Source organism: Cimex lectularius, unplaced genomic scaffold, assembly GCF_000648675.2.
Source record: "Cimex lectularius strain Harlan isolate CLEC.00 unplaced genomic scaffold, Clec_2.1 scaffold14, whole genome shotgun sequence".
NCBI lineage: Eukaryota > Metazoa > Arthropoda > Insecta > Hemiptera > Cimicidae > Cimex > Cimex lectularius.
The window spans coordinates 2,875,134-2,902,232 of NW_019392637.1; the positions used below are offsets into that span (position 1 = coordinate 2,875,134).

General features: G+C 38.7%; 2 protein-coding genes across 7 annotated transcripts; one reads left to right on the plus strand and one right to left on the minus strand.

Moving 5' to 3' along the window:
* The first annotated feature begins 336 nt into the window (after positions 1–336).
* Positions 337–20,168, plus strand: LOC106671938 (rho GTPase-activating protein 39). Of its 5 annotated transcripts, none has more exons than XM_014402936.2 (21): positions 337–711; positions 8,985–9,086; positions 9,161–9,299; positions 9,860–10,009; positions 10,470–10,591; positions 10,646–10,733; positions 11,481–11,700; positions 11,757–11,962; positions 12,030–12,142; positions 12,625–12,869; positions 13,285–13,569; positions 13,623–13,736; positions 15,243–15,346; positions 15,741–15,848; positions 15,967–16,110; positions 16,190–16,416; positions 16,483–16,581; positions 18,767–19,201; positions 19,264–19,414; positions 19,554–19,636; positions 19,716–20,168. In XM_014402936.2, the coding sequence occupies exons 1-21, from the start codon at positions 698–700 to the stop codon at positions 19,825–19,827; spliced, it is 3,261 nt and encodes a 1,086-aa protein (XP_014258422.1). In that variant the 5' UTR covers positions 337–697; the 3' UTR covers positions 19,828–20,168. The 5 variants fall into 5 exon arrangements, with proteins under 5 accessions (XP_014258422.1, XP_014258421.1, XP_014258423.1 ...); XM_014402935.2 differs by having other exon boundaries at positions 338–711; positions 10,646–10,742; XM_014402937.2 differs by having other exon boundaries at positions 338–711; positions 10,646–10,742; positions 15,768–15,848.
* Positions 16,588–27,079, minus strand: LOC106671939. 2 transcript variants are annotated; one of them, XM_014402940.2, is made up of 3 exons: positions 26,771–27,079; positions 16,867–17,482; positions 16,588–16,801 (listed from the first exon to the last, which is right to left on the minus strand). In XM_014402940.2, exons 2-3 carry the CDS (start codon positions 17,447–17,449, stop codon positions 16,758–16,760), a joined length of 627 nt encoding a protein of 208 aa, XP_014258426.1. In that variant the 5' UTR covers positions 17,450–17,482; positions 26,771–27,079; the 3' UTR covers positions 16,588–16,757. The 2 variants fall into 2 exon arrangements, with proteins under 2 accessions (XP_014258426.1, XP_024082363.1); XM_024226595.1 differs by lacking the exon at positions 26,771–27,079 and adding an exon at positions 18,518–18,760.
* Between the last annotated feature and the right edge of the window lie 20 nt (positions 27,080–27,099).

Genomic DNA, 27,099 nt, shown 5'->3' on the forward strand with positions numbered 1-27,099 from the left:
TAGAAAATGGCTGCCAGATATGAAGAAAAAAAATGGCTTTTTTTCATACATTTCAAATCTTTAATGTGCAATCTTTGACGAAACCGAAAAAAGAAACTTTCTTCTTAAAATAATACTTCTCCTTTCTTATTTGTAAAACTTTTTCTTATATTTCTCACCAAATAACAGGAAGGTTACAGTTTAAAAGGAAAAAAGAAAATGGCTGCCAGATATGAAGAAAAAATCTCAGTTTTTTTGCAATACATATTTATAAACTTACAATTTGCAATTCTTATCAAAATACAAGAAATCAGTTTTTTTAATTAAAATAAAAAATGTGGTCCGTTTGTTCTCGCTTGTGCCCACAGTGGCAAGTGAAAAGTTCGAAAACTCCTCGAAAGCCCTCCGACCGTTTCGTGGCCCTAGATGGCGTTGCTCGATCCCGTTTCACACCGATTATTCCCCTCTCGGGACCAGGATCGCCGACCCTCGACCGTGTAAATCCAGCAGAGATTAAAACAGCGACGTCTCGACTAACAATCGAGACCGTACGTGCCAGGGTTCGGCGGACCGTCCGACCCAAGAGGCCTTGGCCTGATAAGGACGGGGTGGTCCATCGTTGAAAATGGCCGTCGGCAGCAACAGCATCGGTTCGTCACACCTCTGACCGGAGCCCGGGGGCCGTGTGTTTTCATGTTCTGAAACCAGCTGGAAGAGGATGTCGAGCGAAAAGTGAGTACAGATTTAATTAAAAAAAAAAAAAAATTTTAAAGACCACACGAGAAAAACCGGCCTAGGAACGGGCCGGGGTCCGGTGAATCGATACTCGACCACTCCTATGTCAAGTCCTCCCGACCCTTCAACACAACAATAAACACACTGATTTTAATCAATCATCTCCTAGGTACGTTTGATGTCAAAACTGACGGCTCGGGTAACCACTGCAGCCCTGGTACAGTCAGAACCATTAGAGACGTACCACCCCCGCCGAGGGTTGCCATCCCCCATGGACTACAACCCTATCGCGCTTTAAACGCCTTAAGGACAAACAATAAAAATCCGACCTAAAACAAATAAACAACTAAAAAATATAAACAAAAATAAAAAACGATTTCATTAACCTTCATTCAACGCCCACAGATTGTTACGATAATCTTTTATGTCTACTTCACCATGTCCTCTTTGTTTCTTTTTTTTTCGTTTTCTTCTGAAAAAAAAAACTTTTTCATTTGAATATCAAGCCGGAAGTTTATGATTTTTTTTTAAACACCCAACAGACGAAAATAAAGACGAACCTGACAAAAAAACCAAAAAAAACAAAACATGTAAGATCCACTGTAAACTAGATATATTCATAAACATTTCCTGCACTAGCTCATTTTAATACGGCAGCAAACGAACAAAAAGTCAAATTACAGCGAGTCAGCTACAAATGGGATGAGCTTATTCACAACAGTACTTAAATTAAACTATCCTCACCAGTACAAGCTGCCACATCATCTTTAATGTCATACAGGATCTTCTTTCTGCAGCTTCCTACGTCCTAGACAGTCGACTAGCATCAGGATGCTATTTGACTCGTCTCATCCCTGGACAGTCGACATTATGTCTCGACTACTGTCTTCTGCTGTTTCTGAGTGCCACTGAATCCCTCGAGTTTAACGACTTTCACCAGTTTCTCAACCAGAGTAGGTGAGGAAAGGAAAAGCAAAAACTGTTGGGCCAGATCTGGGGAGTTTGTGTTAACCAGCTTCCCACATCCTCCATAGTTGTCTCTATTTGATTTTTCACATTGGCTCGTCCTTGACTGGACTGGAATGACGCTTCGAGTTAAGCACCCAACTCGTCCTACCTCGGGCTGCTATTGACAGCCTATTAGGACTCGTCTCATCCCTGAATAGTCAACAATGTCTCGACCACTACCTTCGGCTGTCTCTGTGCGCCGCTGAATCCTCGAGTTGAACAACTTTCGCTTTTTAAATCATCCCCTTTAAATCCCCCATTTATTTCCCAACCAGAGTAGGCGAGGAAAGGAAAAGCAAAAATTGTTGAGCCTGATCTTGGGAGGCGTTAACCGACTTCCCTCTTCCTCGACAGTCATCTCTATTTGACTTTTCACATTGATTTGTGGGACCGGATTGGGGTGAGACTGCTGAGCACCAACTCTAGCTGATTCAGTCCTATCCGATGATTTTGAGCCCCCCCCCCCCCCCCCGATTAACTCATCCCACATCGGGCTGCTATTTGACAGCCTATTAGACTCGTCCCTGGACAATTGATGTTATGCTGCCTTCGGCTGACTCTGTGAATTCTGCCTTCTAAATCATCCCCTTTTATAATACCGGTTTCTCCACCAGTGAAAAGCATTTTTTTTTTTCATTTTCATGCATACTCAAGGGTTATTTCAGCCCGCCAAATTAATACATATAGGTTGGGTCTGCAAGCCTTGAACCACCATTTTATCAATAGTGGAAGGTGCATATTATGCACTGAGATGCCTCCAGTAATAGGGAAAGCAAGTACTTTTTCCTTCACCCCTGGTGACTCGAATATTCCCAACAATGAGAATTGTATAAGTAATCAGGGACTAGATGAAATTACACCTCTTACTAGACTTTGTCGTATAAATTGATGAGGGAAAAGGCTTGAGTAAGCTGAGAATTGAGCATTGCAGTATTACCAAGAGCTTTAACACAACGCACGCAGCAACCTGAACACATTATTCCTTTCTCTTTTCAAGATAAACGGGAGAATATTTCAAAAATTTTCCAATTTCTGACAGGCTACGATAACTGATGGAGTTAGTGTATCAAGAGAAGATTTAGGTAGTCGGGGTGATGGCTGGTCTTCTGAAAACTCGAGTGGCCACACACACACCACTCAGTCATGGGAAGCCCTCTGGGATGAGACGAAAAACAGTAGATACACGAAGGCATTTTTCCCTAATATCCAATCAAGGCTCGACTCAGACTTCAAAATTAAACTGAAACAGGTGCTTAGCGGGCATGGGAAACGCAATATCCTTTGTTTCCGCTTAGCTGAAGGCTCGACTTGTCCCTGCAGCGCAACTATACCAATTGGAACCACCTAATATTGTCTAGTGTACTGATTCGAGACATTCAAGTGGGCATCAGCTGGCCAGTTCACATAAGTAATATCTTAAACCAACAACAGTGAAACTATTTGAAAACTTTATTAATAAAATGAACTTCAATCTATTGACAGACTAGAATAAATGAGGAAAAAATCAATGAAAAAAAACGTTTATTTGTCAATTGTAAATATACTGTAAATACTATCATCTGCAGTCTGCAATAGGAGCAGGTGTAGTAAATAAACTCCCTGTCTCGTAGGGTTACACACACAAATGTGCGTGCGCACACACACGCATGCACGCACACACACACACACTCACACTCTCACTCTCACTCTCACTCACTCACTCACTCACTCAAATTCTGCCTGGCTTCTTGGTGTTTTTTCTTACCAGTACCCTAATAAGAGGGAATTTATTTACCACATGCTCCATATGACATATTACATGTGTTTTGCAATCATTATGGTATTATTTAAGCATCATTATTTATGTACACTTCAAATATAATTATTAGCATTGCATATAGATGGCTTGAATTAACATTATATCTTCAATATTTTAAATTAATAATTATTTAGAGATGCACTTTGGTGTGATGTGGGTTTAGAAAAACATTTTCTTTATTGTGCCGTTTCGGTCCTTTATTGAGATCATCTTCAGGACATGGAATTTACAAACATTTTTTAAATTGTACAAATACATGTAAGATGAGAAAATGAATTTTGTACAATGGATGTACACACTTACAGAAATTTTATGTTTTATCAAAGCATTTGTAATCACTCAAATTGTGTGTTTTCTGTGTAGATGTGTCATTGTGCCGTGTTGAGGGTGTCAGTGAGATATAATTTTTTATTTATTTATGTTTGATTTTGATGAGTGGGGAATGAGGTAGGGATAGAAATTTATTTTTCTATGAGGAATTGGCTTCTTTAAGGTAAAATGAAAAAAGAAAAGAGGTAATGGTTTGTCATTTGGACCTGGTTAGCCTTTCAGGATTATTGTAGACGGGGATTATCAGGGAAAGGAGAGATATATTATTCATTTATTGTTTTATTAATAATTTATTTTATTTTTTAAATTTTTTAAGGGGCATCCAACAGCTTGGTCATTTCAGCCCCGAGTGAATGCAAAATATAACAATACATGAACAACACATTCATACAAATAAATATGTTCACACCAATGTACATTGCATTTATTCTATTTAGCATATGGAATACTCAATATTCCTCCATCAACCTGCAAACAATAACAAACTAATCTAATTTGGGCCGATGGGGTACTTTTTTATAAATATTCCGCCAAAGACCCAAGTCACGTACACTGCTCGAGGGGCTATGTGGATGCTATTTCACTATCAGCCCCGCCCCATTCACTCTAATAAATACCCTCACAGAAACACAAAATACATCTTGATGGCTAGATACAATTTAAAAAAATCCCAATTCTCCTAAAAAGTGGATCAAGGGACTCCATTATCATTTATTTATTTTTGTTACTATTATTATTATTATTTTTTAAGGGCGTTATAACGGCTAAGGACATTTCACGCCCTAACATTTAAATCTTCTACGTTAGCTATATCCCTTCTGAGTGCTATAAAACTCTTGACTCCAAACATTCTCATAAATTAATCTATCCTATTGCCATCCAAGGCTTTAATTTATCCTTTTAAAATTCTTCATTTGGAAGGCCAAATGTATGCAAAACCATTTTAAATTATAAAATTTCTTCCTGTTCGTTAATTAGAATTTCAAATTTTTGTTTTGAATATTGTTCCATAAATTCACTACTTTTCGTGGTCCGCTTGACCAATTAATACCTCCAATTAATTAAGGTTTTTAGTTCAGATAAAAAAATTCAGTGTCATGGGCCGGATTCAAACCCAAGTCACAATAGCTCAAGTAGTAGAGAAGTGGTGTATCAAGCCAAAGGTCATGGGTTCGAATCCTGCTCGTGACACTGACTTTTTTATCTCAACTAAAAGCCTTAATTAATTAATTGTTCCATAATTTAAACATTTCCCATAGGCTTGTATGGCCAATAATAATGGAATCAGACTAGCAAAAGTCTCGGCATGAGTATAGGCTCACCATTATCCTATTATTCTTCCAATCAAATATGATAAATAAACAATAATAAGAACTACTGCTTAACAATAATAAGAAAAACATTTTCTTTATCTTGCCAACGTTTCGATCTATGTTGAGATCATCTTCAGTGTGCCAGTCAGATATTGAATATCTCACTGGCACTCTCAACACAACAGACATGAATGACACATCTACACGGAAAATGAACACTATGAGCCCTGAAGATGATCTCAATAAGGATCGAAGCGTTGGCACAATAAAGAAAATGTTTTTCTAAAACGTCACACCAGACAACATCTCACGACCTCCAAATAATCATTTAGTAACGGTCACTAAACACCACACAATAATAAGAAACAATAACACTTCTTTATCTTAGAAATTATGAATGGTGGAGTGAGTGCGGTGTTCAATCTTTTTAAAAAGATAGTTCCTACTCCACTTACTGTCAGTAGGAACCGTCTTCTTATTCTTTATCTTTTTTTTTATATATATAATCATAGACTTTACCCTCTTATATTGGGACGTAATTCCATTTATACAATCGATTTTGTAAATTAAATTAGACTTATTTGTTAATTGTGTAGGTTCATTAATTTTGAGAGAAAAAAAGAGTGTGAATTGTTTTATAGTTTTTGAAGGCTATTTTAAAGTTATCAGAAGAAATAAATGTGTTTAATTTGTGTGATAGGCCTTAAACGAATGGATTGGGTATGTTGGTTTGTCTGTGTTTGATAGAATTGATGTAGAGTTATTAGTGATAGAGGATGGTGTTTGTGTTTAATTATTTATTTATTTACGGTTTCCTAATTACAAATGTATACAATATTTAATTTTCTAAAATTGTTTATTGCAAAATTAAATATTATATCATTAATAAGATTAATATTGAATTTGATATTTTTCGGGCCAAATAAAAACCCCAATTATGTCAATACTTCGTGCAGAAGTCATGGTCATAACTGAACCGTTTCTAATTGCTGAGCGTATAGCTCATCATTTTGAATCTGTTTCAAATTCCAACTGGTATCGAGTGCGTTTTCAGGCAGATAAAGGAGGAGGAAGAAAGACACGATTTAAATTTTGCATCTGACAAAGAAGAAGTTTGGAACGCTCCCCTCACTTTGGCTGAACTGGATCTTGTTCCGAGTTCGGTGAAAGAATCTTCTCTGGAAAGAGATGAAATCACATACTCCACGATAAAAAAATTTATCTCCATAAAGAAAAGTAAAGCTTTTGGAGTTATTTAACGAAATTTGGGTTGTGGGATATTATCCTGAAAACTGGAGGGAGCCAGTCATGATACCCATTGCTAAGCCGGGTAAAAATCCTAGCTTCCCGGAAAATTACAGATTTATTTCTCTAACATCACGTATCAGCAAGACATTGGAAGCTATAGTTGACAAAAGGTTAAATTGATTTATAGAAAAAAAAAGGTTTGTACGGTCAATATCAGGCTGGCTTTTGCTCTGAAGATAATGTAGCACTCGAAAGTGCTATTCAGAACACTTTCTTTGAGAGAGAGCATACTTCAGCTGTCTTCTTCGATCTGGAAAAAGCGTATGATACGACGTGGAGATTTGAATTCTTAAAAACTCTATGATTGGGGTTTAAGAGGGAACATAGCTAAATTTTTAAAAAGCTTCCTCGAGAAATGAAATTCCGATTGAATTAGGTACTCCTTTATCCGGTACGTTAATTCAAGAAAATGGGATTCCTCAGGGTTCGGTAATATTAATTATATTAATGATAAAATATTTAATTTTCTAATAAACAATTTGAAAATGTATTAACACTATATAATTATCAGTTATTAATTATAATCAAATTCAATATTACTGATACAATATTTAATTTTCTTTAATTAAATTTGCTTAAACTGACATTAAATATATCTACATTTTTGAACGAGTTTAACAATTTGTTGTTCATGGTATAAAACTGAATTTGGCGTAATTATTTCTATGGCAATTAATGGAGAATGTTATTGACTTCTGGAATAATAAGATGGAACATAAATGTTAATTTGGTTAAGCAGTAATGGGCAATTTATACAATCAAAGAAATCCCTTCTGTACAGAACAGTCGTCGATTTCAGATCCGACATTAACGATGAGTACGGTCTTTCTCTGCTTTCTCCAATCATTCTGTAATTTATCAGGCGTAACAATCTTTTTTGAACTGTTTCTAAGCTACTGATATGAGTGGATTAAAAGGGAGCCCAAAGCGATGAACAGTGATCTAATATTGATTTTACAGTGGAAGGGTATGCAATTTTAAGTGCATCTGGATCATGGAAATGTTTATTATGACGCACAATAAATCCTAAAGCTTTATTTGCTTTAGCAATAGTTTTATTAATGTGTGCGTGAAAGTGGAACAGATTGTTAGTAATGAAGCCAAGATCTTTAACAATTTCACGTCTGATTGTAAATCCCAGGCCATGAAGATGATCTAAATAAAGAAAATGGCACAATAAAAAAAATAATAATAATAAAAAAAAAAAAACTAATTATTAAGTTTTACTAAGGCATTTTGAAGTTCTAAGCAGTCAGAAACAGAATCAATTTTTAGGAATATTTTTAAACCATCTGTAAAAGTAATGTCATAACAAGAGGAAGAAAATGAGAGGTATTGTTTATATAGCTTTTAAACAGAAAAGGCCCTAAGAGCAGCCCCTGAGGAACTCCAGAAGTTGCTAGAAAACTACGTGACAATACCGATTTTAATTTTACTTTAAGCATTCGACCTTCTAAACAGGATACAAACCAAAGCAATAATTTATCACGCCTAATTTTTCTAATTTCTGTAATAGAATCATATGATCACATTAACAAAAGCTTTTGAAAAGTCGGTGTAAATACAGTCAACTTGTAGTCCTTAGGAAAAAAATTGTAATATATAATCTTGAAATATAAGTAATTTTGCTAATGTAGATCTTTGCAAATGAAAATGCAAAATGTTGATTATGTGTTTATGGTAGTGATTGTTATGTAGGATATGTTTGTATATTTTTATGTTATCTGGAGATCTTAGTGCAAATCTACTCTCATCTGTAAAAAGTACAGCATACCAATCCAAAGACCAATAGCTGTGTTCTTGAGCAAATGCGAGCCGTGCAACTCTGTGTGTTCCAATTTTCGTTCTCTTAACGGGGGAAAGCCATCAGTCCATACTTATTTAATCTTCTTTAAGCAATGCATTTAGCAATTTGGACACCTCGAACTCCCTGGAGCTGATGAATCGCATGAACAGGAAGGTGCTGGTTTCGCAAAATTCTCAAAGTAAAAAAAAAAGTCATCCTGAGGTTCCGTTTCCCTAGGGTGTCCAGAACTGGGCCTTCTATGGTAGGACCTATTTCTCGAAAACATCTAACAGCGTCGCACAGAGTTTCGTAGGGAACTGTGATGGCAATAGCTGCATACCTGATAGAACATCCATCATCAATAAGTGCCACACCATGCCCATCATCTTCAGCACTAAGTGGCATATTTAAGTTTAAAAATTGAAATTAAGAAAACAAATATGATACACTAAACAGTTTATTGCTTCAGAATTCAAATGAAACTGAATAAACATTTTAAATTCCGTAAAAAGTAAACATTGAAAAATCCTTTATCCTTGTTTTGGCATTAAGGATTTACTTGTGTTTACCTCTAATTGGTATTCCCAGTTTTAAACAGCATAAATAAATTTTTGTTGATAAAAACAATGAGACAAATTAAGGGCAGAATTTTCTCTTGTGTTTCAATGTATTTCCCATATTTTCTCTCTTTTTGAAAGGTTGTTAATTTTTTCTCTGAATTTTCCAGGGTGGAATGGGTCGAAATAATCGAGCCCAAGACGAAGGAGCACATGTACGCCAACCTGGCGACTGGCGAGTGCGTCTGGGATCCACCCGCCGGCGTGCCTGTGTACGTAACGAAACCCTCGACGCTAAAAGCTTTTTGAACTAATTTTTTTCCTCTTTCTACCCATTCCAAAATAGAAAAAAGACTGATAACAAACAATGGTGGGAGCTTTTCGACCACAACACAGGCCGCTTTTACTACTACAATGCGACGTCGCAGAAGACAGTATGGCACAGGCCGCAGAACTGCGACATCATACCTCTCGCCAAGCTGCAGGTACGCACCAAATCATGTCATTTTTTTACATTAGAATTAGACTGAAAACTTTTATTAAAAAAAAAAAAAGATCATTACATAAGTTTAAAAAAATCACCCCTTCAAACTACATTTCATCCTAATTTTTTTTTTTTTTTTTTCATTATTTAAGTTGTTCCATATTTTTATTTTATTGTTTTCACTTTTATTTTATTTGTTTATTTTGGTCTCCTTCCCAGTTATTTTTTGTCATCCATCATTTTTGTAACATCACAAGTTGTTTTTATAATTTATTTTAAAATATTTGCACATTGGGTTTTTTCCATTTAAAGTATGAAAAAGGTGTGCAAAATTTGGTTCGTGAAAGATAAATTAAAAAGATTTCTCAAGTTTCTACTTTTCGGACTCCTTATATTGAAGCCGTCAGCCGATCCTGCCATCTTAACAGCACGTACTCGTCTCCCCCTCACGCGGACCTCCGTGTATTAACCGCGACCCCCCCTCTTGCCGACCTAGAGATCAAAAAATACTCGCCTCTCTCTCTTTTTTTTTTCTCTCCTCTCTTCTTTCCATTTTTCTAGACCCTGAAGCAAAACACCGAACCCGTCGTCCCCGAGGATGGAAACGACGTGAGCTCGACGGCAAGCTCTAGAAAGTCGAAAGAGAGCGTCGCAACGCAAACCCCGGGACGGTCCATCCGAACCCTACCCCCTACGAACATTAAGTTGAATGTGAGTAATCCTAGCTCTTTTCATTTCGTCAGCTGTCTTTCTTTTCCTTTTATTTTAATTTATTTATTTTATTATTTATTTATATTTTATTTACATCCTTACCTGTCCTCACAATTCCCAACCCTCTCCCATTTTAAATTGTGCAAAACAACTAAAAAATTAGTTTATTATAAAATCCAAAATGTAATTCAGGTTTGTCAGGTTTTTGTTTAAAGCAAAAGACAAATGAAATTTATTGTTTAAAACAATCGTTGATTCGATCGATGTTTTAAACAAAAAAAAGGTTTGATGTTTTTATATATTTCAATTTTTGTTCTTTTATACTCTGCTTCTTTTCCATTCCTTTCGTAATTTTCTTAATTTGTTTTTGTTTTGTTTATTTTTCATTTTGTTTATGATTTGCTTTTCTTTCTTTTTTTTTATCACACTTCGATCTGTCCCCCCCGTTTACTCGACTTAGGATATATTTTGTGGGAAGGCCGGGACGAGGGCGGTCAACAGCGCCGACAAGGCGAGCGAGGAGGAGTCGGCCGGGAGCCCGAGGACGTCGCGGCCGCACCACCACCACCATCACCATCACAGGTACGAGCAGGAAAAAAAACACAAAAAGAAAAAATAACTGACTTTTTCCCTTAGACACGGCGAAGGCTGCAGGTCTGGTGACGCGTCGAGGAACAGCCGCAGGAGCAGCCAGAGCTCTTGGAGGCGCAATGCCCAATCCCAGGTTACTAAAGTAACTCCTCTTTTCATTATTTTTTCTATTATAAATAATAATTAGCCATATTTTATTATAATATATAAATAATTTATCAATTGGATGAAAAATGTAAACATCACTTAAGTTATCTCAAGGTTAGGTTATTCCAATCAACTTACTATATGATAAATTTACAATTTACAAAGCTTTCAAGCTTAAAAAAACAAAAATGTAACTTCATAGTACAATTTACAAGAATATAAATAATGATATTTTTGGTAATTTCTCTTTGTTATACTTGACCAAGGCTTAAAAATGTAATGAAATCGTTATAACATAGTTAAATGTGTCATATTATCATATATAACCCGGATGCATTTATACTAAAATCTCCCCTACTAATAGACAAAATCGGTTGAAAATTTGGCAAAATTTGGTCAAATTCGGTTGTAAAGAAAGGAATCAGAGCAAGATTAGAGCCTTAAATGGGAATCATTCTGTTGGAAAGCTTATTTCGGTCGCATAATCTCACCAATGAATGGATCAAATTTGTTAAAAATTGTAAGAATTTTTTCCCATTTCTATCTGGATGTTCGGTCAAAATTTTGTCAAATTTGGTCTGACAGATTACTTATTCAGGGCCTTATACTTAGCTACGTACAATTTTATTAATGTTAGTGTTAACGTTTATTGTTTAATTTATTTCATTAAGAAGGAAAAAAACTATTAATTAGATTTAACTTGACAACAGGTTAATGCATAATTTGTGTTCAGGATTCGGGGAGGTCTTCAGATTCGAGTAGCGTATCATGCCGCCATCAGGATAACAACACCATGAACACGACGCCTTCGACGACGACAACACCTGGCGGCACTGTGTCCATCATTCCCGGTGTCACCAAACCGTCACTCGCTCCATCGCCGTCGACCCCTCTGTTGAAAAAGCGGTCACCTGGTTCGAGCACGAAAGCCAATAGCTTCGACACGAATATAAGTAAGTCATAGAAGTGGTATCAATCAACTAATTATTAATTTTTTTTTGTATTACAGGCATAGGTGGCGGTTACAGCCTCGGGCAGGAGAACAGATCGACGAGCCGGCCGCAGAGAATTCTGACCGGGAGCTCGTCGAACCACGGAATATCGAGGTCGCAGTCCTTCGCCCAGAAGCAGAGCACGGCTGTACCCGCCGAGGAGGAAGAGGACTCGATGCACGAGAAGTATTTCATGTCCGGAAGGCGCTCCGTCGACAGCCCTGTAAGTTTTAACAAAAGCCCCCCCCCCCAAAAAAAAAAAAAAATCTTAATCTTATTTTCTCTCGCAGATGGATAAAGAAAGCTCAGCCCTGAAGAATCTCTCTGTGTCGAAGCTCAGCCCTGAATACTCAAATTTTATTCCACCGCCTTTGAAATTGCCTTCAGATAAAATTTCATTGAGGTCAGTAAAATATAATAACCTCCTGTAAAGACGACTTTTCTATTAATTTGACCATAATTAATAAATAAAGAATTATAATTATTAAATATAATAAATAACCGATTTGGATATTTTAATATTAGACTCTTCATAACAATCAAACTTTTTATATCTTTTTCTATATGTAGTTGTAAGAGTAGTCCATCTCTATGTATGTATATCATTTCTTTGATTATCCTTCTGCCGTTATATTTGTCACAATACACAGTTTTTACATTATCCCTGTTGAAACTGCCGCCGATTTTGTTTATATCTGAGATTTAGTCGGTTGGCGAATTAATGAGTCAGTGTCTAAAAGAAGAACTGTGAATGAATAATGGTGGTAGTGGGCGAGGTCGATTGAGTGAATGTGCGTAGGACAGATACCAACATATGTGGTTTTTTATTTAAAAAAAAAAAAAAATTAAAAGTTTGTTTTTAATTGTTTCCTTGTTTCGTTTTAGAGATGTGAACAGCGATGTAGAAGAGACGAACGGCGCTTGGGGCGTGAGCAGTTTCAAAAAGAGTGAAAGCAACTCTGACCAGGGTTCGACGCTCGACTCGAAACGTCTCAACCTTGCCCAGCTCGGCCAAGGTGTCGAAAACATCGATCGTAACAAGTCGATCGAGGAGTGGCGCAGCAACGTCCCACTCGAGCCGCACATACTCCCGCTCCACCATTACATACTCGAGCAGGCCAAGATGTCAGGTCGGTGTTCAATTGGCCCAATCAACGCCAATTAAATTCAATTCACGCCCGACCTCGGCCCTCTGGGAATTATAGACAGGAGGAGAGGGGGTGTAAACGATTTAACCGATTAATCTCTTAAATTTTTTTATCTACTCTTGACTTTACAAGATTAAAATAAAAAGTCCAAAGAGAATATTAAAAAGGATAAAACTGTTTTTAAAAAAATCTTTAAAGGATAATTTATAAAACTCAGTTTATATAAAACCAAGGATGTCAATTGACAATCAATATATTTTCTTTATATTTTTTATTATAAACATTTTATTAATAATTATTCAAGTTTTATTAGACTGTTTAGGTATAAAATAAATAAAATCCTAATCTGAATTTATCAATTTAATAAATTACTAATTTAAATTTTATTTTGATACAGGATGCTACAGGTTCGGAGAGTTGCCTGAGGAGGATGGTGATGAGGACTCATCAGTCGAAGAGGATGATGATGGCCTACCGCGTGGAAGGGACTATGACTCGGATGAGTTTGCGGACGATGAGGCTGTGCTGAGCAACCAGGACGATTCGTCATCGCGTGAGTTCATACCGGATGACAACCCGCCGTTGACGCCGCCTTGCCTCCAGCCGCCCGGATACCAGCAGGGCAACCACACGTATATGAACGCCGGGCTCGGCGGTTACATCCAGCCGCCGCACTACTCAGGTAAAAGCCCGTGTTTTATCAAGCAGAGGTAATTTTGCAAACTCATTTTACAGATGCAGCCGACTACGCTGAAACGCCTTCGATCATAGATCACAATTCAAGCCTTTATTGCAACACTAGGGTCTCCCAGCATACTGTACGACCGATAACTTCTGGGAGTGAAAGAGGTGAGCCTTTTTTTCCCCCCCACTTTAAAATCACAAATTTATTCAACATGTTAAGAGTTTCTGAATGATCTGAGGGAGGTGCATGTGTGAGTGTCAGTGAGCAAATGATTAAGTACTTTCAAAGGAGGGGGGATGAGAAAGTTTGTAAATGATGAGTGAAAAGAGCTTTTGTGAATGAATGACTGACTGAGATAGAATGAATAACAGCTCACCAACTGAGTGTACGAGTGATGCCCCCTTATTGACAGAGAAAACGAGTGAGTATTCACCAACCAAGAGTTAATGAATGACCCAACTGAGAAAGATCAACTCCTATAAATGATTGAATGAGTGAATTCTCACCAATTGAAGGTGAATGAGTGACTGACTGTCCCTCCAACTTAGTGAGCTTGTCTAGTGAATAATTGACTGCCCTCTTAAGTTATAGTGAATGAGTGACTTATCATCAACTAAGAGTGGGCGAGTGAAACTCCATCCCAACTGAGGGTGAACAAGTGGAGCCCCCCCCAAAAAAAGAATGGATGAATGACTGCCCCCTTAACTGGTGGTGAACAACTGACTGGACGAGTGAAACCCCCTCTCACCTGAGAGTGAATGAGCCTGCTCCCTGAACTGATAATGAAGGAGTGATTGTTCACCAAATATGAATGAATGAATGATATTCTCCAAATGAGAGTGAACAAGTGAAGGCCCCCCTTAATAAGAACAAATGATTGACTGCCCCCTTAACTAATGGTGAACAATTGACTGCCCTCTGAACTGATGGGGAACGAGTGGGAACCCCCCAACTGAGAGCGAATGAATGACTGCCTCCTTAACTTATAGTGAATGAGTGACTGCTCATCAACTAAGAGTGGACGAGTGAAACCCCCTCCCAACTGAGGGTGAACAAGTGGAGCCCCCCCCCCAAAAAAAAAAGAATGGATGAATGACTGCCCCTTTAACTGATGGTGAACAACTGATTGCCCTCTTAACTGATAGTGAAAGAGTGACTGCTCATCAACTAAGTCTGGACGAGTGAAACCCCCTCTCAACTGAGAGTGAATGAGCCGCTCCCGTAACTGATAATGAAGGAGTGATTGTTCACCAAATATGAATGAACGAATGATATTCCCCAAATGAGAGTGAACAAGTGAAGCCCCCCCTTAATAAGAACGAATGATTGACTGCCCCCTTAACTGATGGTGAACAATTGACTGCCCCTTTAACTGATGGTGAACAACTGACTGCCCCTTTAACTGATGGTGAACAACTGACTGCCCTCTTAACTGATAGTGAAAGAGTGACTGCTCATCAACTAAGACTGGACGAGTGAAACCCCCTCTCAACTGAGAGTGAATGAGTGAGTGTTCACCAACTAAGAGTGAACGTGTGATCTTCCTCTATTGAGAGTAATATAAGTAAATCACTGTTTGAAAAGGCATGTACCGAAAGAGGTGAGCCATTGTTTTACTGCACAATCACAATTGGTATTAACACGGCGTTATTTTTTTTTTTTAAATCCAGTTCCCACCGTACCGCTCGAGACGCAACACACTTCCCTGAAAAGGATGAAAGAGCCGTCACCTCCCCAACAGCCCCTCTACTCACCGATCCTTGAAAGATCTGAGGTCAGTACGATCGCGGTTATTTCTTTTAACCAGCATCTTAACAGAGAATGCCTAATTCCTTAGTATTTATAGTTTTAAGATTTAGATGATTATATATATTGAAAACCTTTTTGAAGACAATTAAGAAAAGAAAAATACTTATATAACTCACTTCCTTGACAGAGTGAGTGGTTTAGTGAATTTCTTTTCTTTCAACTGGTCCTCTTCTAGATTTTTTCAACACACAAAATCAATTTTTATTATTGTTTTTATATCTATTTTACTTTATTGCATGAGTACTTTATATTTAAAACAGAAATTTTTTTAAACATATTATTTTATTATTTATATGAATGCACCGCTTTTCTTTGGTTGGTTTTTGACGTAGTTTCCTTTCTTTTTGTTTGTTTTATAGTATTTTTATTTTTATTATTTTCCAAAGTCGGCCGACGGTCGAATTACATCGGCCCAGTCTTTACCAAGTAGCCCCTCCCCGATGTCGGCGACGTTGCAGTACGAACAGGTATGGTTTCGTTAAAAAAAATTAAAAAATGCTAAAGAGATAATTTTATCTTGTTTTCCCTTCTCCTGAGGCAAAGTCATCTTGTCATTGATGATTTTTATTTCATTTTTTTTTACAGTTGTCGCGGTTAGTCTTAAACAGGGAGAGGAAGCTTCCAAGTGATAGTGATATAGAAAAATATGCTCAAGATAATTTAAATATACATAAAAAAGGTATATTCAGGAAAAAGTTCTCTGTGAGGGAGTTGCTGTCATGGTCAAAGGTGATTTTTTTTTTTTTTTAATTTTATGTTTTTAAATATTTTTAGTAACTTTTGAAATAATTATTTGTAAAAAAAAAAGGATCCGATACGGAAGCCGATGCTTGTCCTCTCGGATAAAAACCTCAAGAAGGAAGCAACCGAGGTGTTCAAGATGGTCCAGATGTACATGGGCGACCGCAAGGCAAAGCAGGGCGCCACGCAAGAGTCGGTCCTACTTGAGGTGTGCAACCTGGCTCACCAGAAGGCGGCGCTGCGGGACGAGCTGTACATACAGATTTGCCGGCAGACGACCGAGAACCCGAGGAAGTAAGAATCACATGACTAATCACTTGCTGTACGATGGTCGTTCATATTTCCAACTTTTTTTTTCAGAGACAGCCTACGGAAAGGATGGGAACTGATGGCGATCTGCCTCTACTTCTTTCCTCCTTCGCCGAAATTCCAGTCTTACCTTGAAGGTTACATGAACAAGTGAGTGCGTCTTGTTTATTAATTAATTTTTGATTGATTGATGGATGAAGGTCGAGAATGTACGAATGAACGAATGTACAAGAAGACTAGAGGAAGAAAAGAATCCAAACAATTTTCAATATATTGGAAAATATATATTCTGTTACATAATTTTTTATTTTTATTTAAATGTTATTTCATTCTTGGTCAGGCTGTGGCGTTGTATTTTCGTATTTTTCATCTGAAAGTTACAACAAATAAAAATTGGCTAAATTGTAAATGAAAAGTTTTAGAATAATTACTGACCTTCTTTGATGCACTCTTTCAAGGAAGATTCTTCATCTTCCTGAGCTTGCCGATAAAGGTCTGTGATGGACCGGCACATTTCGCAGTTGATCTCTGCCTCGCGCTCCTTGAGCCGTTTGAAAATGCCGAACCGTTTTAAGGCGGCTTCGACCGATTCGCGGCGCTGCTTCACCTGTTCGCGAGCCTGCCCGAGGCAATCGTCCTTCTTCGAAAGCGCAATGCAGGGCATAGTGAGGTTGAACGACGCCACGACTTGCCTGTTTACAAGGCCTTTGAGCAAGGCTGCCTTGTCGAGCAGGGCGGTCGTTATCTTTCCGATGAGCGAACCGCATCGCATCACGCTTTCAAACGACTGGTTGCGTATCATTTCGACGTTCTTCTGCTTCGACAGGCACCTCCTCGAGTTCCCGTTCGGCCTTGACGAGAACCACTTGTATATTTCGCCCTTCCTTGACTGCAAATGGTCCGACACGGGCTTGGGTACGGGAATGCTGTTTTTCAAATTCTCAGCCATCATTTGGACCTCCAGCTCGGTCCCGGCCACCTCGTCGTTAAGGCCGTTCATCTCCTGGCGTATCTCCATCGTGCTCAAATCATAATCTTCCGAGCACAAAACCTTGCATAGAAACAATGAAATATTTTAATCATAAATTATGAACCTCACTAACCATCGAGTAGCCTAATGATTTTTAAGGAAAATAACCTCATTATCTAAGGTTTCTCAAATTTTAACCATATTCTCATCGCTCAACCCATCGAGTAGCCTAACACATTTTCCCTTAAATAAAAAAAATAATTTTTTTTTTTTTTTAAATAAAATTAAATTAAAATATAAATTGGAAAATGGCAAAAGGAGGGAAAACTCATAAGGTGGGGTTGAGATAGGAAGTTGGTGTCCGAGTGGATCGAGGTCACGATAGCTCAGGTGGTAGAGCAGCGGCATATCTAGCCGAAGGTCGTGGGTTCCAATCCCTCTCGTGCCATTAATTTTTTTTCATCTCAACTAAAAACCTTAATTAAAATATACTTCTAACTAATAAGGAAAGTAGTGTAGAACGTATATAGAAGTAACTTTTTACTATTGGCCTTAGGGTAAAGTAACCTTAAAGCTTTCAAAGAAAATTAATTAACTCTTCTAGAAATAACCTCTAGCTTCTGTACAAAGTAACCTTACAGTTTTCAAAGAAACAACCTTTTAAGAAATAACTAATAGTTAATTGACTACTTCAAAGCTAAGCTCCTTCAATGTAAACTAACCTTGGTTGTGACTACAGTTTTCAAAGAAAATGACCTTTTTAAAAGTAACCTTAGTTAAATAACCTTCATTAGCTTGTGTACAAAGTAACTTTAAATAACCTTTATTAGCTTGTGTACAAAGTACCCTTTAATAACATTTATTGGCTTGTGTACAAAGTAACCTTAAAATAACATTTATTGGCTTGTGTACAAAGTAACCTTAAATAATCTTTATTAGCTTATGCACAAAGTAACCTTACAATTTTCAAGGAAAATAATTCAACCCTCCTAGAAATAATTATTATTTGCAACTACTAGACTGTATAAAAGTAACCATATTGTTTAAACTAACCTCATTTGAGTAACTTATTATCTTATAATCATTTTGTAACTACATTCTAGTTTAACTTCTTACCTGGTGTAATACCAGAAATAGCGAGAAACAGACAAATTTATGAGTCATTTTTGGGTGGTACAGAGTGTTATGGTTGGGAAATTGTGGCGTCAGGTCTTTTTTATACGGAAATATATTTCACAACGAGGTCGATGGAATTTAAATGAGTATGCGCTCTCACAGTCTCAGTAATATTGGGTTAATCAGATTTGTTTCTTGCTCAATGTTGAATTTTTAATTAATTTTTATTTTGTAATTCTTTATTTTTAGACATAGGGACAATTCTTATGACAAATTTCCGGAGGTCGGTAAATGGCCTATCCACGTTCAGGTGAGCCATTATGCGAGCGTAGCGTGCAAGAGGCTCGAGCGGATCGGGTCGAACGGGAAAAGGCCGGTTCGAAAGCCGACGCTCGAGGAGATCGAACAGGCTCGGGTGCAGATCTTCAGGCCGAGCATGTTCGGCTCGACGCTGGAAGAAGTGATGGAACTGCAGAAGGGTCGTTTCCCGCATTACAAGCTGCCCTGGGTCCAGACGACGCTTTCCGACGAGGTGCTCAGGCTCCAGGGGACACACACAGAAGGTATATTCCGAGTCTCGGCCGACATGGATGAGGTGACCAGCCTCAAACAGCAGCTTGACAAATGGGAAAGGCCAACTGAGTACACCGATGCGCACACGCCAGCCAGCCTTCTAAAACTCTGGTACGTCAGTGCATATCTAATAAAGTCATAAACCAAAATTAACGATGAATCTTTTATTAAAGGTATCGAGAGCTTTACGAACCTCTCATACCCGACAACCTGTACGAGGACTGCATATCGTGCCACGATGATGCCGAACAAGCTGCAGCCATCGTTGAAAACTTACCACACCTCAACAAAATGGTCCTGGCATACCTAATACGCTTCCTACAGGTAAAGTATTGACCTAGTAATTAATCTTTTATTTTAATCCTTAAATATATTGGCTAATATATTAACAGGATGGCAAATCTATGATTATCCAGTATTGTAATCGTGATTCGTAAATGTAAAATTTGTTTTTTGTTTTTAGATTTTCGCCAGGCCTGAAGTGGTTGCCGTCACGAAAATGGACGCGAGCAACCTCGCCATGGTGATGGCGCCCAACTGTCTAAGGTAGACCTGGTTTCTTCTAGTCATTTCTGATGGGTTTTTTATTCAAACTGATTTTTTTTTTTTTTTCTTCTTTCACCAGGTGCTATTGTCAAGAGCCGAGGGTGATGTACGAGAACGCCCGCAAGGAAATGGCGTTCATACGTACGCTCATACTCAACATGGACACGGCGTTCATGACTGGTATACTGTAGTCGGCGGTGGCGTGGACGAGACCGTATTTATGCTTGTTCATTTTTTCCTCTTCATCTTTTTTCCTTTTTTTTCGGTAAAAGAAAAAAAAATTGAGAAAAAACTTTTTTCAAAGAGGAAGATATTAAAATAACAAAAACAAAAAACTTACCAATTCTAGTACATACCAAAGCATAGGTTGTAAGGCTCGATTTTTATTATTATTTATAAGACAAGAGTTTTCATCTTAAAAGCGTTTAAGAAAAAAAGTAATAATAAAATAAATATATTAAAAAAAAGTATAAATGGATTTTTAACAGTGAAAAAAATATAGTCGTATAAGAAGTTAAGAAAGTTTATAAACTACAAGAAAAAGTCAACAATGATCAAAATTAATAAATTAATTGATTAAATTTATTAGGCTTTGTGACATTAACAGAGAGAACAAAAAAAATCAAGTTTGTTTCATATTTAAACCATAAGTACGTTGCTTGTAAATATTGATTTTTGTTTTAGCCTCGTTTTGGATTTTTTCTTTTTTTTAATATTTAAGAAGTAAGCGCAGAACCAAGCTTTATGTTTTATAATAAAAAATTAATTATTATTAAAAGACTAAAACTCAATTTCTTCGTTTTTTACCTGTAAATATTGTTTAAAAAAAATTAATTTAACAAAAAAAAAATTACTGTACATTTTAAGTCGCTTGGTTTATAGCTTATGTGTGTTAGTAAGACAGAAAACAGAAAAAGAAAAAAAATTATTGTTTTCGCTCAGCACGTTCCTTTGTTTTTTCGTTGCCCTCGTCCCCATCCCCATCATGGCCGAGTATTAATTTATGAGAGAGCGTATGTAGGCAGAGCGGGTCCTTAGCCACTTTATTTTATTAGCCACTTTTTTTTTTTTTTTTTTTTTTTTTCGCCGCCCCATCCTCATAGCTAGTCTATCGGCAGTAATCAATTAGCACAAAAGAGCAGACGGAAAAAAAAAATTAAAATAAAACAAATGAATTCTTCAATTGTGCCAAACCACATCCTTTGTCCTTCCTTGTCTCCTGTATTTATTTATTTATTTTTTTAAAAAATCAACCCCCGCCTCGCTCTATTTAATCTAGTTTAATTGATTTTTTTCTCTTAGCGAGTTACCAAAAATAATAATTAATAATTTAAAAAAAAAAAAAACAAGAACAAATTTACCTATTTATAATAATTTTTGTGTTGTTTTTGCACGCTGAAAAAAATTGTTGTTTTATTTTTCCCTCTCTCTCTCTCTCTCCCTCCCATTCTCTCTTTCTCTCATTTGTATCTGATAAAAATATATTATTAAGTTTTTACATTTGGTATTATTATATAATATAATCAATAAACAAACAAAAAAAGTGTTTTACAAAATTTTGTTGTGTCTCTTGTATTCCCCCCCTCCCCAAACATTCGAACGCTCATGGTCGATGAACTCATCATATTCAAAAGAGGCGCATCTTGTTCAAACAAATAATAATGCAATGGTAAAACATTTACCTTGTTGAGCCTCTAATCGAGCATTTAGTAGATAAAGCATTAATATGTTATGAACTTATGGCAAAAAAAAAAAATGTATACTACCAACAACATTGATAAAGTGTTAGTTAATATAATGGACGATGTGTGTTGTTTAGTGACCGTTAGTCAATGATTATTCGGAGATCGTGAGATGTTCTGGTGTGAAGTAGGTATTAGAAAAGCATTTTCTTTATCATGCCAACGTTTCGATCTTTATTGAGATCATCTTCAGGGCCTGGGATTTATAAACATTGTTTAAATTATACAAAATTACAAATTACACACTTCCTACATGTTTTTGTATAATTTAAACAATGTTTATAAATCCCAGGCCCTGAAGATGATCTCAATAAAGATCGAAACGTAGGCACGATAAAGAAAACGTTTTTCTAAAACCTACGTCACACCAGACAGCATCACACGATCTCCGAATAATAATGGACAATCTCGTCACATACGGATCGCTAAAATTCATTAGCCCAATACATCCATAGACCACTAATACTGTATTTATCCACAATTCAAATCTATCCTTAATCCAGTGTTACTCTTCACCAACTAATCCAGTGTCCAGGTGGATCACTAATCCAGACTGCTAATCTTTAAGATGTTTCATAATCTTATGTACAGATAATTCACTAATCCGGTAGTTCATGGGATCGCTAATCCACCATTCAGATCTACCCTTAATCCAGCCATTTATCTTTATCACTAATCCACTATCCAATGGATCTAATAATAAAATTTACCCTTAATCCAGCATTGATCTTTATTGCTGATTCAACAACCAGATAAATCCTTAATCCTGACCTCTAATCCAGTATTCGGATATATCTTTAAACTCATAATTATCTTTCACTAATCCAGATTGACCGCTAATCTTTAAGGATGTTTCCTAATCTTAAAATATGTAAGAATCATTCACTAATCAAGAAGTTAGATCACTAATCCAATGTTCAGATAGTATCTTAATCTATATCACTAATCCAGTGTCCAATTGGATCCCTAATATATCCTTAATCCGTTATTACCCTTAATCAATGGTCCATGTCGACAGCTAATCCACTAGTCAAAATTATCCTTAATCTAATATTTTTTATCACTAATCCAGGTCCAACCATTAATCCACTATTCAGAGCGGTCATTAATCCAAATTTATTTTGTAAAGCTAACTCAGTGTCGCGGTAGATTTAGCATCCTTTTGCAGTGCTCTTTTGCGTGACCGTAGCGTAAGCCTTTTTTTGAGGGTCGTGTTTTTGAAAAAAAAGCCCATTTGTAAGTATGTCGGGTTCGAATGCAGGGCCGCTGGATTCGAACCCGGGACCTTCACCTTACAGTGAGCGCCGTGTCAACGCCTAAGACGTTGCGGCCACCGACGCCCCCCGTGTAAGCATTTAAAACATAAGACCACGTTTTTTAATAAACGGTTCAACCTTGCATTTTACATAATGTATAGTAACGGATTCGGGTAGAATTTGACCCCCTAAATGATACTAAAACCGTACCAGTGTTTACTAAATTGCCAGCTTCCATGGCGGTTTTTGTCTGTCTAATTTACGTTTAAATCTTTTAACTCGTAAAACTTTTGCATTTTGATTATCTGTTTTTATTGTGTGCAAAAGTTCCGCCTCGCTGAAATCAGTATCTACTCCTCTGCCCTCTCTAACGGTCAGAAATGAGGGAATATACGCCCAATTTTTTTTTTAAATTTTAATATTCAGACTTAACTAGCAGGTTTGGAGCCTAGTATGTCTTTAGAATGACTCTGATTCTGTTCCGACCCGATTTATCTATGGCGATCACTTCCTGTCGAATTTTTGGGTGGTTCTCGTAGATTAATTTTTCGAGTGTCATAGCATGCAATCCTGATCCACCCAGGGAGTCGTAGCCCACTTAATGTGTAGCAATGTGGTTAAGGCTCGGGGCCCAAGAAAGGTGTACCTCGTATTCTCATCCCCCTCTCTCACTCCAGGTTCCTTCATTGTTCCCTATGACCCCTCCCAACTCTTGACTACAAGAGGGGTGTCCGGGCGTAAAATAATGGTGTAGCCCTGAGGGAGTGGCACCCTCTCTAAAGCACAACCTGTACTCGGGTCGGCATGAGGCGGCGGGTGCCTTATCAGAGGCACACGAAGGTTAGGGTACCAGATCCTGTCTGCATAGTCGAGGGAGGGTGCATAACCGCATAACCATCTGTCCTACGGGGTTGTCCCATAGGGTTATTTCCCTATGGGCCTAGACAAGTCCTACCATCAGTTCAGGCGTCTAGGGGTAACCGATGATGGAGGCAAATCCCTTACCTTCCTGTACCTTTCCTTATTCCTACCAACTCCCCCCTCCTCTTTGGTGGAGGCTTCTGGGTTACTGAATCTTCACCCCTCTGGTAACGGGTGAAAACAGTAGGGGGCAACCCCCGGGTGGGCGATCAGTCTCACCTTAAAAACAATACTGAACCACGGGAGGGGGTAATTCCAAGTAGCCCCAATTGAGGTTAGACTCGTGGTGATCGTGGTTTAACAGCAACTCGTACCACCTTAGCTGAAGGGTATCGGCCAACCGGAGCCGGAGGTAGAGCGTACCCTTATCTACCTCTCCGGCGGGTGGCTGAAGGTAGAAATACTGGAAGCCACCAAAAAAGTCCGGTGAGCCTAGCAATAGGCAGGGACGGACGTTAAATAAACCCTAAGTCCGAAGGGACAAAGGGAAAGGAAGGGAAACTATGTCCTACGGGGTCCAGGTGAACTGCAGCCTTGGGTGTTAGGCAGCACCCTAAACCAGTAGACAGTTCAGCGAGTCTCTATTTGGGGGTTTGCTACAGTTAACTGTCGGGTGTGAGATCAGTTACACTTCACAGACAGCAGTATGCGAGTCCTATATGCGAGAATTACTGAACTACGGGCGCAAGCAGGTCTCAAGCCAATGCTTGCAAGTGGGTTTGGATTCGTAGTGGTGCGTGGTGAGACTCCTTGAGAGTAGCCCAGAGGTAAATATTTCTGGACGGTGGTTAGTATTCCACTTAAATAAAAAGCTGGTGCCGACCCGTCTGTCAGAAGTAGCTACGTTAGAGGTGCGCCTCCACTCGGGGTTTCGATAGAGTTGCCTTCTCTATCAAGCGGGAGTAGCTTCGGCTGCGACGCTGGACGGGTGGTCTGCCGACCCAGCCCTGCAGAAGGGCCAAGCGGGGAAGAGCCTTTTTCAAGGCTCTACGTGAAAATCTACGGTATTGAACACCCCACCGTAGATGGAAGCGTGTCGCCTCCCTTCTTGAGAAACGATCCTGTGCTTGCACGGGGGACCGATATGGCCCTAGGGCTAGGCGCGGTCTTAAAAGATCCTCATGTCCTTCTCTGGACCTTGAGCAAGGTTGGGAACGAATGTACTACGGGGTAACAGAAATGTTCCAAGGTTCAGCCCCTATTACAATGGGAATGGACTCGTAGTTGGCCGTGGTGAGACCCCTGGCGGGTACTTAGAGAAGAGGCTGTTTTCTACCAGTGACCTTCGCACGAAACTTGCGCATGGCCATCATTATACACCCAGCCTCACGGGATACGGCGGATCGGGCGGCAGCGTATAAGCGTTGAGGACGCTATGATTACGTTGAAAATGCGTGAGTAGTGGCGGATGGGAATGGGTAGTGAATCGGTTGCTCCTATTCGAGTATGCTTTACACGTAGGTGTAGCTGAGCTCGATTGGAGGCTTGGTGGTTAGCAATTCCATTTTAAACAAAACCGCGGCCGGAGTTGATCCGGTAGTTTCTACGCTGGGGAAGCTCCAATACTCTGGGAGTACTTCGGCTTAGGTAGCCCTTTGCGCGCGGCATACGATACGATGCTTAATGCGGACCCGACCACTCGGAATAGGCAAGCGGGGAGCGAGGTTATCTTGGCCCCTCGGGGCTAAGCTGCCTCTACACCAACGCTGCAGCAGTAACATCCTTCTGTCGTACGCGGAGGTGCGTCAGCTCTCATCTTGAGAATCAAAAGGTCCGATAAGGCCGAATAGGCTAGATGCGGACGTTAGAGATCCTCATTGTCCTTTTTAGGATGACCGAGTATACGGGAAAGCATACAATCCTGATAATCCTTGGTCGTTAATTTGTTCTACCTCCAAATAAACGTGATAAGGACCCGTAAAAGACGAAAAAAGATTTTCTTGTTTGACAGAATTTTCAATATTCAAACTTAGTGCATTCTTATCGTGGCCCGATTCAGAAAAATCTGACCTAAGGGTGGGACTAACACGGTCTTCCATTCTGTCTGGACTATCGAATCCTAGCCCCGAAGAGACTGGATTCTTGCCCCCGCTCGAGGCGGACATTCCTTCTGGAGAAGCTGTTTTGCTTATTCAGGAAGACGAGGATCTTTTCACTTGTGTTCTTTATAATGTCAGAATTTGAGGATCCCATCACTGTCTGCGGTTGTGGGAAGTCTTTTTCCTACTGTCTCTGTAATGCTGCCCACCCTTTTTTGTATATTAGCCCAATAAAAGAAGGCTTCTTGTACCTTCAACGTTCAACCTGTTCCGTCTCCCTTAATAGTTACTCCTGGATGGCATCTTCGTGCTCAACCACCAGTAAGACTTGGGGATATTCTACAAGGAGAAAGGTTGACTTAGTGTCCATTGCCCAGGGGATTCCCCCGAATCTTTAGGTCTTCTTTTTATCCATCTACACATTAGTCATTTCGCAATAGTCCTCATAACACACCAGCCTCCTTCCTCTCCCCTGCCAGTTGTTTCTGGAGTTACTCAAGCCTCCAGTTTATCTGCCTCCCTCTTTTGATATTTTAATGATTTTAATGATATGCGCTTGTCTTTCAAATCTACCTCTCCTTTGCACCTGACGACATTTAAATTTCAAAAACAAGAAGACCTAAATGCCATCATCTTGTGTGCTGGAAAATCGATTCCATAGACAACCTCGCTCCCCGCTTGCCCATTCCGAGTGGTCGGGTCCGCATTAAGCACCGTATGCCGCGCGCAAAGGGCTACCTAAGGCGACGGACTAGCAGTTGTACGAAAGGATGTAGAAAACATCAGTCATGGAGGGAGTGTGGGTAGAAGAGCTCACATATCTTAGGCCAAACAGTCATAATCGAAATGAGGAAGCACAAGAGAGAAGACCGGGAGTTTGGGAAGAGTCGGCTTGCACGATGGAATTGGCGGAGGATGGAGAAACAGTGGTGATTTGAGCCAGGATTTCCAGGGTAGGGTTTGATCATGGATGATCCCAAGGTTTTTGACAGATGGATAAGAGGAAATCGGTTGGTTGTTAATGTAGAGTGGAGGAATAAGAGGTAAGGATTGGATCCAAACATTTTAGCCTGGGACTCTATGATATTATTACTTATTTCATTAAAATTAAAATACAATTTTAATCTTATCACCCGATTTAAGATTTTGAGATCATGCATTTAAAGAAATTTTTACATGTATTCGAGCACGGAGAGCACTGTGACCGAGGCTATAGACCCCCTGATGAAGCAGACCCCTCTCGGAATCCAATTGCCTCACCTCTTGAGATTACACTGACGAAGACAATCCCTGCAAAGTGCATAGCCTCCCACGAGTGGACTTTGACCATCTGCGCCACAACTGTCATTTTCTAACTACTCTGACATGTCCTTACTTATCTTTCACGTATCCTCTATACAGTGCGATGACTAAATCCTGCCATAGGAAGATCCACTAATCCCGAAGTGTTGCTGAAAGAGAGAAAAAGGAATGCGATTGGTGTATCTTGTTTTAATTTTGAAAGG